The sequence below is a fragment of the Octopus bimaculoides genome, chromosome 15 (genome assembly GCF_046866305.1).
Source record: "Octopus bimaculoides isolate indiv1 chromosome 15, ASM4686630v1, whole genome shotgun sequence".
NCBI lineage: Eukaryota > Metazoa > Mollusca > Cephalopoda > Octopoda > Octopodidae > Octopus > Octopus bimaculoides.
The window spans coordinates 28,393,757-28,406,118 of NC_142942.1; the positions used below are offsets into that span (position 1 = coordinate 28,393,757).

General features: G+C 35.0%; 1 protein-coding gene across 1 annotated transcript in view; it reads left to right on the forward strand.

Moving 5' to 3' along the window:
- LOC106881660 (nuclear pore complex protein Nup205) overlaps positions 1–12,362 on the forward strand; it is a 348,272-nt gene that overhangs the window by 333,913 nt on the left and 1,997 nt on the right. The window contains exons 39-40 of the mRNA XM_089363638.1: positions 10,843–10,971; positions 11,081–11,238. Coding sequence (XP_089219764.1) covers positions 10,843–10,971; positions 11,081–11,238 — 287 coding nt within the window. The remainder of the gene's footprint in view (positions 1–10,842; positions 10,972–11,080; positions 11,239–12,362) is intronic.

Genomic DNA, 12,362 nt, shown 5'->3' on the forward strand with positions numbered 1-12,362 from the left:
CACCTTCTGCATCTGCAAAATGTTTTCCTTTGAGGAATTCTTTCATTCGGAGGAACAAAAAAAAAAGTTGCAGAGAGCAAGATCAGGTGAATAGGGAAGGTGGGTAAGCGGTGTCATGCCATGTTTGGTCAGAAACTGTCTCGCACTCAACGCAGTGTGCACAGGTGCACTGTCGTTATGAAACCACTACTCCCCACTGCCAGGGCATTTTCATCTCACAGTATCTCACAAATGCTTCAGAATTTCCAAGTGAAATGTCTGGTTAACAGTTTGACCAGGAAGAACAAATTGTGTGTGGACAATTCCTTTTGCATCAATGAAACTAATAAGCATTGTCTTGACTGTAGACTTCACTTGATGTGCTGTTTTGGGGTATGGTGACATTAAATGATTCCATTGACTTGATTGCCGCCTTGTTGTAACCATAACAACAGCTTTCATCACCAGTGATGACCTTTGGAAAAAGGTTCGGATCACCTTCCAACTATTCTTTCAGTTCACAGTACGCATTTAGTCATGACTGTTTTTGATCTTCCATGAGATAGCAAGGCACAAATTTTGCTTCAACTCTTTTCATTTGCAATTCCTTGCTCAAAATTTGTTGGCAGAAACACCAGGACACACACCGGTCATATCAACAAGTTCATCAATTGTTCGGTGACAGTCCCCCAAGAACAGTTCATGAAATTTTGGTGACGTTTTCATCCATTCAGGAGGTCAACAGTCACCCTGAACAAGGTTGGTTTTCAACCAATAAGTAACCATTCCTAAAGCAGGGAAACCACTCATAAACTTGTGTTTTGCTCATGGCAGCGTCCTTGTAAGCTGTTTTAAGCATGACAACTGTTTCAGCTGCTGTTTTCAACTTCGGATGACACTGCTGGTTGGCAGGCTGATGCCTGAGGGTTACATCAAGTGGCTTCTAGTGGCAGAAGTCTGAACTACGACTGCTTTGTCCACAGAGAATGTTTCCAGTTACCTTTGGGTACCCCCTCGTAATATTTAAAAACCTGATAGCTAATATTAGTAACAGAGTGTCTAACCTCTCTTCTTCCAAAGAAATTTTCAAGAACGCTGCCCCCTATTATAACAAAACTCTAGCCACTAGTGGCTTCAAAGATAAATTAATATGTAATCGTTCTTATAATAATCAAAATATTAATAATAGATCTAGTGGTATCAAAGATAACATAGTATGTAACCACTCTAGTATTAATCAAGATAAGAAACCTAAAAATAGGCCAAGGAAAATTATTCAGTTCACCCCTCCCTTTTCCTTTGATATAAAAACTAACATTGGCAAAAGATTCTTGTCTCTCCTAGACACACTTTCCAGCCACTCACAGATACAGAAAAATATTTAATAGGCATTCTGTGAAATTGTCATATAGCTGCTGTCCCAGTATGAAGAGTATCATTACATGTGGTCAATACCAAGAGCCTGAATTCAGTTGCAACCCAGGATCCTGTCCACTTGACCAACAACGTATGACTACATCTATCATATATGAAGCGGAAGTTACTGCAACCCTAAATACTAATACAACTGATAAGAAGACCTATATTGGATAATGTGAAAGTGAATTTAAAAATCACTATGCCAATCACATAGCCTCCTTCTGACATAGGGACATAAGTAAAGCTACTAAATTGGCTGCTATGTATGGACTGAAACACTGCATGTAGAAAGTAATTGAGAAATCCATACCTTATGTGAATGGATCAAATAAACGTAGACTTTGTTTGGCTGAAAGAGCACAGATCCTGTTCAGATCTAAGATCTCCAACTCTATTGAACTCCAGGTCAGAAATTTTCAGTTGTTGCATGCATATGTATAAATGTATTTTGAAGAATTGGAAAATTCCGCCTATTCCTGACTGACTTGATATCTTTCCAGCCTTATCATTTAAGGTCTAAGAAGGATAGCTCTTTTACCTTTTTACATTTTAGTTTCTGCTTTTCATTTTCCGTTGTTTACTGTCTGCATTTTCTATTTTTTGTGTTTCTTCTATTATTCAACTTCTTTAGTTCGTTATGATATGTGATTTGCACCTGAAGAATATGTTTGAGTTTTCTCAACATATGAAACTATTAGTAGTGGTTTAATACATGTATTATGACCTTTAAATAAATATTTATCTCTCACCAGATGGAGTATTTTCTTTGTTGAATTTTCTCTCATGGATCAATACATTATATATATATATATATATATATAAATTTAAAAATAAGGGTGACAAATTGAATATTAATTTGATTAATATCAATTTAAAACCAGTGACCTAGCAAGTTGAAAACTCTGATGATTCAGAAAAAATTTATATTACATACATATAAGAGGGATGACCACTAAGTGGACATCCCTTTTGCTAGAAGATCAGCTACAGTCTGACCACTAAGAAGAATGTTCTCAAGAAAATTCAGCAAACAGAACGTAAGCGAGCAAGACAAATGAAAAAATACAAAATATAATGAATTAATCATAGACCGGTTTTGTTGTTAACAAATTACTTATGTAACTGTCTGCAACTCTTTAGTATGGTCGTTCTTTTCAATATAATTTGCAGAACGTCTCATGTATAGTTCTGCAAATTATATTTCAATTATATTGAAAAGAACGACCATATTGAAGAGTTGCAGACAATTATGTAAGTAATTCGTTAACAACAGAACCGGTCTATGATTAATTCTTTATATTTTGTATCTTTTCATTTGTCTTGCTCACTTACGTTCTGGTGTTTGTTGAATTTTCTTGAGAACATTCTTCTTAGTGGTCAGACCATAGCTGGTCTTCTAGCAAAAGTGATGTCCATTTAGTGGTCATCCCTCTTATATGTATGTATATATATATATAGGTGCAAAATAGCACCTACAATTGCTAGAAATGAGAACAGCCACACAAAAGCACAAACCTCATGAAATATTTGGGACTGTGAGCAGCAAGCCACAACAGCATTCTTTGGTGAGAATGAAATAGTTTGATAAAACTTTATCATGTGATTTCAAAATTTGCTCAATATCAAACTGGCCGAGTCGTTAAAGCGTTAGATAGAATGACTTGAGTTATTTCTTCTGACTCCCTACATTCTGAGTTTAAATCCCGCTGAAGTCAACTTTGCCTTATAGGTGTAGGAGTGGCTGTGTGGTAAGTAGCTTGCTAACGAACCACATGGTCCTGGGTTCAGTCCCACTGCGTAGCACCTTGGGCAAGTGTCTTCTACTATAGCCTCGGGCCAACCAAAGCCTTGTGAGTGGATTTGGTAGACGGAAACTGAAAGAAGCCCGTTGTATATATGTATATACATATATATATTTGTGTGTCTGTGTTTGTTCCCCCAACATCGCTTGACAACCGATGCTGGTGTATTTACGACTCTGTAACTTAGTGGTTCGGCAAAAGAGACCGATAGAATAAGTACTAGGCTTACAAAGAATAAGTCCTGGAGTCGATTTGCTCGACTAAAAAAGGTGGTGCTCCAGCATGGCCACAGTCAAATGACTGAAACAAGTAAAAGAGTAATATGATCTTGTTTCTCATCAGAAGTTTCCACAATTACTCTGGGTTAAAGAGAAATCCTGCTTCCCATTAGTTCATGCTTCGGTGTGGTTGTTTGAGTTAAATTTTAACTCTCATCATCATCATCATCATCATCATCGTTTAACGTCCGCTTTCCATGCTAGCATGGGTTGGACGATTTGACTGAGGATTGGTGCAACCGGATGGCTACACCAGGCTCCAATCTAATTTGGCAGAGTTTCTACAGCTGGATGCCCTTCCTAACGCCAACCACTCAGAGAGTGTAGTGGGTGCTTTTACGTGTCACCCACACGAAAACGGTCACGCTTGAAATGGTGTCTTTTATGTGCCACCCGCACAAGAGCCAGTCCAGGGGCACTGGCAACGATCTCGCTCGAAAACCCTACAAGGCCAGTCAGGCGGTACTGACAACGGTCACGCTCAGGATGGTACATCTTATGTGCCACCCACACAAGAGCCAGTCCAGGGGCACTGGCAACGATCTCACTTGGCTTGCCGGGTCTTCTCACGCACAGCACATTTCCAAAGGTCTCGGTCAGTAGTCATCGCCTCGGTGAGGCCCAATGTTCGAAGGTCTTGCCTCACCACCTCAGCCCAGGTCTTCCTGGGCCTACCTCTTCCACGGGTTCCCTCAACTGTTAGGGAGTGGCACTTTTTCACGCAGCTATCCTCATTCATTCTCACCACATGTCTAAACCAGCACAATCGTCTCTCTTGCACACCACTACTGACGCTTCTTATGTTCAGCTTTTCTCTCAAGATACTTACACTCTGACGGGTATGCACATTTACATTACACATCCAGCGGTGCATACTGGCTTCATTCCTTGCGAGCTTACGCATGTCCTCAGCAGTCACAGCCCATGTTTCACTGCCATGTAGCATGGCTGTTCGTACACATGTGTCATACAGTCTGCCTTTTACCCTGAGTGAGAGTCCCTTTGTCGCCAGCAGAGGTAAGAGCTCTCTAAACTTGGCCCAGGCTATTCTTATTCTAGCAGTTAGACTTTCAGCGCACCCACCCCCACTACTAACTTGGTCACCCAGATAGCGGAAGCTATCAACTACCTCTAGTTTTTCTCCCTGGAATGAGATAGAAGTTGTTTCCTGTTTGTTTACAGTGTTTATTGCATCTGAACATCTGCCACATACAAAGACTAACTTTGTAGTTAATCTGCCTTTGATATTGCTGCACCTCTTATGTGTTCATTAGCAATTGCAGGTGCTATTTAGCACTCTCATTTTTTAATTTTACCTTTTAGGTTTTAATTGCTATGGCCACCTATATTATAATGTACTTAATATGTTAATATATTATTATATCTTATTGTATTTTATATGTATATATATAATAATAATAATAATAATAATAATAATAATAATAATGCAGACAGCAATTTAAAGAAAACTTACTTTCATTAGTTACAGCATTTTCCATTCATCTATGTCTTATTTTTGTTTGAAACATTTTCACTGTCACTGACATAAGAAATACTAATTGCCTTCAAAAGTTTTAGCTAATTCTTTTTGTGATCTATTTCTCAAATGATTAAGTTGACTTTTTATCATATAGGAACATAAGTAGATACACACATATTCCTTGGGCTTCTTTGTGGTTTACTTACAAATACTAAATTTCACTCATAATTCATTAGTTTGCCCAAAAGACACCTATTCAGAGTGCTACATGGTATGGTTGAATCCCCTACTGCCATATAGTTTCAGAGTAATTACTTTGAAAATATAGTGATGCTTATGCCTATAATTTATGAGTTGTATATGATCAATTGAAGACTTTTTTCTCAGTATTTTGAAGAAAATTTACTAAATTAATTGTTGATACTGGTTAGTGTTGAAAGAGATGCCTTTCTCATTTTCAGAACATCATAAAAACTATCTGTTCTACGCAAAAATTAATACCAAACATTACTAAAAAAAATCTTGTAAAATATTTGTCAATTAGCTAGTATAAGACATTTTTAGGGTAATTCAGTATATTAATGAATAAAGAAGAGCATTATTACAAAATGTCACATATGGCTCATTTTTCTTTCACATGATATCCCATTATTAGTACATATCAGAATTTAATTGTTGTGAGGTATCTTTGAATCAAAGGTCTAAGGAGTTAATAATTTTAAGTTATTTGAATACATGATTGCAGTCATAGGTTGCTTGCTTATTGTTTTTTGGGGGGGTTTTTTCAACCATTTTAGTCTCTACTTATTTATTATTGTGCTATCAATTTACTACATTAGCAACTTAGACAATTTAAGTAATGTAGCCTGTGAAATTTTTGTTACATTTTTCCGTTTTAGCAATTTCAAATTTTACTCTTTGGTGTATAATGAGGTTGTGGAACTCTACCAGGCTCGTTATTCATCTTTTACTTTGAAATCAATCTATGTGTTTGTCTCTTTCTTTGTTCCAGTGGTATTACTAAAATTTTTGATAACAACTATTAAATTAATATTTGTTAAAATTTTGTTTTCAAAAATATATGCACAGAAGTTTGATTAGTAGTTAAGTGTTTTATATTTTGTCCGTTAACATTGAATAACTTGTCAGCATGTATCTGTATGTGTGTATTATATAGTCATATATTTTTCCTTTTTATTCTTTTCTTTCTCTTGTTTCAATCATTGGGTTGCAACCATTCTGGGGCACTGCTTTAAAGGATTTTATTTGAGCAAATCACCTATAGTACTTGTCTTATAAGTCTGGTACTCATTCTATCAATATCTGTTGCTAAACTGCTAAGTTACAAGGATAGAAACAAACTGACACTGGTTGTCAAGTTGTAGGAATGGAGACAAACACAAAGATACACTCAGATACATGTATATGTGTGTGTGTGTATATAAGGTTTCCACTTACCAAATTCACTCATAAGGTTTTAGTCAACCAGGAACTATAGTAGAGACACCTGCCCTAGGTGCTGTGCACAATGAAACTGAACCTGAAACTGTATTAAATACATGTGTGTGTGTGTGTGTTTTTCATTATCACTTTACTATTCACTTTTCCATACTCTCATGGGTCAAGCACAATTTATAGAAGTAGATTTCCTTAAGCCAGATACTCTTCTTATTGCCTTTTTCTAAACACAGTAATATTTCCCGATGATTAAGCATGTTTTCCACAGAAGAGTAGAAAGAATGGCAAAGCTTATTTGATGGTGACACTCCTTCTTAATTGTCACATGTCATGACACATTGTGCATGCATGAGACAGGCTTCTTTCAGTTTTCATTTGCCAAATCCATTCAAGACTTTGATTGACCCAAAGCTATAGTAAAATATATTTGCCAAAAGTGAAGTGCATGCCTATACCTGTGTGTATATGTATGCATATAAATATGTATGTGTGTGTACGGTTTGGGGCATCTGTCTCTTAGAATAACTAGGCTTTTACCTAACAAAGTGAAGAACATTATGCCACCTTGATTAGAGTTGGGTACGCTTAAAAGATCCAGTATATTCCTATAATAAATACCAAACATACACCTAAGAAAGGCAGAGATAGCAGTACTTGTGGTAAAATGAATGATTGTAATAATCTGTATAATAATCAGATTGCAAATAAAAGGATTAATGGCAAGAAAAATAACACAGTAGAATTAGTGAGTAATCAGTAATTTCTCAATCAAAAGGTTTCATCAGTGAAATGGCTGGAAGGTTCCATGTAAACTCTGGTATATTTCAGGAAAATCTACAAACAGTAACACAAAGGCACTGGTGTAAAGACTGATCATAAATATAAGGAGCTTGCTCTGGGAATAATAGCAACCCTTTATTCAACAACCTGCATGCAAATATACATAGTAGTAAATGTAATCACATCAGTTATGGTAACAAATTCCGGAAAAATATAATGTAAAATAGGAATATTATCTGGTATAATGCTTCATTTGGCATTCATGTTTCTTCAAATATTTCTGAAATGCTCTTTTAGGCTTTACATAAAAATTTTCTCCATAGGTGCAGGAGTGCTGTGTGGTAAGTAGCTTGCTTACCAACCACATGGTTCCAGGTTCAGTCCCACTGTGTGACACCTTGGGCAAGTGTCTTCTACTATAGTTTTGGACCGACCAAAGCCTTGTGAGTGGATTTGGTTGACAGAAACTGAAAGAATCCTGTTGTATATATGTATGTGTGTGTATATGTTTGTGTGTCTGTGTTTATCCGCCAACACCGCTTGACAACCGATGCTGGTGTGTTTACGTCCCCGTCACTTAGCGGTTCAGCAAAAGAGACTGATAGAGTAAGTACTAGGCTTACAAAGAATAAGTCCTGGGGTTGATTTCTTCGACTAAAGGCGGTGCTCCAGCATGGCCACCGTCAAATGACTGAAATAAGTAAAAGAGAGTATCTAGCTGGTATAGTAAGATATTTAAAAGACATACTGTAAAACTTGCTTACTCCACTACACTTAATTTAGCAAATATTATAGTGGCTAAAAACATTAGAAAATTGGGCCTCCAGAATGAAAGAATGTCGAGTATTGATTCTGAACTTATTGATACATCAAGTTCCACTTCTTTCATGTCAGTCTAATGGGGGTAACCATATCCCAACAAATTGCAAAGTGGATAGCAGTAATACTAGTATCATAAATAACATATCATGTAACTATAGAACTGATGGTTTGTAATTGTCAGAATGTGAGTAAATGCCCCCTAGATAACCAATGTCTAAGGTATTATAATTTATTTTCTCAAAACACCTGAGGGTGTGTATTACTACATATTTATGACCAGATTACATAATCACAATCACTCTTTTAAATACAAAAAGTGAAGAACATAGGATACTTTATTTCATGCTCTATAATAGGGGTGCCAAAAGATAGTGCAATTTGTATTTGGAGAAAACATTTGAACCACTAAAATGTAAATACAACTTGATTAACAAACATAATTATTGACCCATTGTTCTCATTCATTTACTAAAACATTCTTAAAATTTCCATATTAATATTTCCGCACCTAGGTCCCACTTAATTAACATAGTAAGAAAGAAAAATCTTTATATAGGATATGTATTAGAATTTTTTAAATGAATCTTCTTGGTGTTCAAAAGAATTCCATCTGACCCATGCAAGCATAGAAATGTAGATGTTAAACAGTGATGATGATGGTATATATATATATATATATATATATATATATACACATACACATATGTAAGTACCACATAGCATATAATTTTAAAGGTATGACTGTGTGGTTAAGAAGTTTGTTTCCAAACCACCTGGTCTCATGTTCAGTCACTGGTAGAAAAGAAGTCTATCCTGTATATATATATAGGTATATACAAACATGTCTCCTTTTCTTGACATCACTTGGTAGGTCATACAAGCAGTGTCACTTGTTTCCAATCTTCCATGAAAACCTGTCCAGCCAATGGGAAATATTGCCTTGCTTAGAAACAAGTGAAGGCTGGTGATAGGAAGGGCCTCTGGCTGTAGAAAATCTACATCACTGAATTCCATCTGACTAATTTAAGCATGGAAAACTAAATGGTAAAATATAGTTATGGTGTGTGTGTGTATATATATATATATATATATAATACCTTAAAAACCTATGTAATTTACGCACTTTTTTTGCAAAAATAAAAATAAACTTTAGGGGATATGTAAATTACATGAGTAGATTGTTCCCAGAATGTTTTAGAATTTTTTTGTTGAAAATAGATTTACAAAACGTAAACATTCGTACCGGAAGTTGACTTTTATTTATATTGGACGGTATTATGCTTACTTTTTCTGTATAAATTTACTAAAACCACTAAATGTTTAACTACTTTTTGAAGTCTGACGTACATGCTAGTAATCACGGTCTGGGCCATATTTTACTCAGTTGAATAAAATGTCGTCTAAGCTGATGTTTATTGTTAATTAAACTTAATTTGCAACACTTGTGCATATTTATCAGCTTTGTTTTTGTTGATATGTCGTTTGAGAAGACATACAGCAGTATGCAAAAAGATTGGGCATAATCTCTTGTGGGCAAGAAATGTAAAATAAAGTTCATTATAAACAAGCTTATCCACCATCTTTCCAACAACCTTGGGCACCTTTTTGAATTCCATATGACAAACACTCAAGGACATGCTTATAAAATCAAAAACAACACAGCACTCATGACTTTCGGAAATATTTTTTCACACTCAGAATTTCTGAAGCATGGAATAAACTACCTGCATTAGTTGTTAGCTGTCAAGACACTACATCCTTCAAAACTTCCATGCTTCCTGAAATCTGCCAACATTACACCTGATGGCTTTTTTTTTCTTTTAATTGTAGTGCACCTGAGCACTGTATACAAGAATTTCCTTCATTATACATGCTCATAATTTGTAAAATAATACTTCGGTTATTTCCAGTTATGTGGAGACACACAAACACGCAATCTCATACATGAGCGTGCATGCACACACACACAGTCTCATACAGTTATGTACGCATACAAACACACTTAAACATACACACGCACACAACCAGTGTCACATTTTTCATTTATTTTTATTATTGGAACGCTAAAGTTGTTGGAGGAAAAGGCTATACCGGGTGGTTAAAGCAAACTGGCATTGTCAGTCTCATAAGAGAGGAGAAGGAGGGTATACCAAGTGAGTAAAACGGACTGACACGCGTCAGTCCCACGAAACCGATTTTATTTATATAGAAGAAAACACAATCACTTTTTAATTTAATAGCTTTTAATGTGACACCTGTTAAACAGAAATTATTTTTATTTAATGAATATTTAATAAAATCTAATCATAAGTAAGTGAAATTATGCTAAATACAACTAAATTGGAAACCTTTTCCCCTTGGCCATATCAGCAATTCTGAAAACTTTTGGGTGCAAATTTTACATGAGTAGAAGCTTTTTTTAACAATTTTTATCTTGAAAATCACCTGCGTAAATTATACAGGTGCGCAATTTACATGGGTTTTTACAGTATATATATATATATATTTGTATACTGGTCATGGTGAGATTGTATAAGACAGAGATTTATATTATGTAATGTATGTAGTCAATTTATTTAATTTACAAATGCAGTATTAGCTCAAAGCTTTGGGCATATTCCATAAAATATGCATATAACTTGTGCTCAGTAGAGTGCCTTAGTGTCATAGGAACTTATTCATGATAGCTTAATTCTATGGCATTAAATCTAAATTGTCTAAGATTATGATTTTAAAACACACCACCCTTGTTATCCTGATCAGTTTAACATTGGTTTCTCTTTCATTTTAAAAAAAGAAAATATGTAATTGACCTTATCTTTAGATATCATTGAAAACTGCTTGTTCATATTATGGCGTCACTTGGAGTATTATTTACTACATTGTGTCCCACTTGATCAACAACCAAGTTTGTACCAAACTCAGCATAGGGAGCAGTCTAAGCAATTCAGTGGTAAGTAACAATCCATTTATTCTGAACTTTTAAAATGAACTGTTTAAAATGCATTTTTACTGATTTGAATAGCTACCTATTCTCATGATATATATTTTCTTATTTTTAGATATGACGTTCTCAGTTTCCCATAAAAACTTTGATCCAAATTCTGGAAGTCATGACTTTATAGCTAGTGTGACATGTGAAGAACTTGATACCCTAAAATGTAATGCCCCAGCTATTATAGGAGATACTCTAATGAAAAAAATTCTGGAAATAAACCAAGTAAGAGCATTTCAAAATCTATCTAACTACCATAGCCTTATCATTCATTTTACACTACTTTTAGTGATATGTCTTTGTTTCATTTCATAGCTGAGGGATTGCCTTTGAGAATGCACTCCTTTAAACAGTTCTTTTGCAAATGTTTAAATTTTTCAAAATATTTAATCCATATTTAAACAAAAAAAGCATCCTATTATGTAGTATATCTTTGGTCAGTATAAAATGGTTCAAGCTAAAGTCCATGTAGAAGCTTGATAAATGGAAACTAATATGTATAATAGCTTTTTTAGCTACAATTGTACTTGAATATCCAGTTTTTATCATATTAAGTTTCTGTGATGAACTAACAGTCCGATTTAAGTAATTATATTTGATATTGCTGTGACCTTTCAATGCTGTACCAGAATTCTTTCTGATACAAATGCTTGATAGGACCTGTCTAAATCTATACCTAATTTCTTAGAGCTGTTGAATGAGGCGAGGCTGCCATGCTCCAATTGGAGAATGTTTCTGAAGTTTCTGTTTATAAAAGTCAGGTGTGGACGAAAAGTGGGTGATGTATAAATTATACCTAAATTAGAAAGGAGTGAAATGGGATACCTTCTACATAAGAGTGTTTATATGGAGTGCAGTGACAAAGAAAGCTATTTGTGTTTAGAAGAGAGCATAACCAAATTCTGACAACAAATTTGAGAGAACATGGGTTAGAAGATTTGATCAGTACAAGCTATGATACAGTCCCGTAAGAGACTGTTTAGCCAAGAAATAGAGAATAAATGGGGGAATTTTGGGAGAAGGTTCTTATGCTGAAATGAGTGAAGGTTTTTTTCAATGCCAAATGTTACAACATTGCTTTTATTGAATTAATCAACAGAGTACTGAGTTTGATATATATTAACAGGTTTTTGTAGATCTGCTTGTATGGGTGGTATACTGGTTTGTTACAGAGATGGAAAGGGATTCTACATAATAAAAGTGGTTGTTTATCGTTTTTTCATCACTTTTAAAGTGTTAAAAGTGAGAATAATAATCCAGTCATTGGCAAGATCAAAAAGGTTACTCTTTTTGAGAATGGTACATGTTGTCAAATATTTAATTCTCATAGGAGAAAAGTTAAGAGTTTA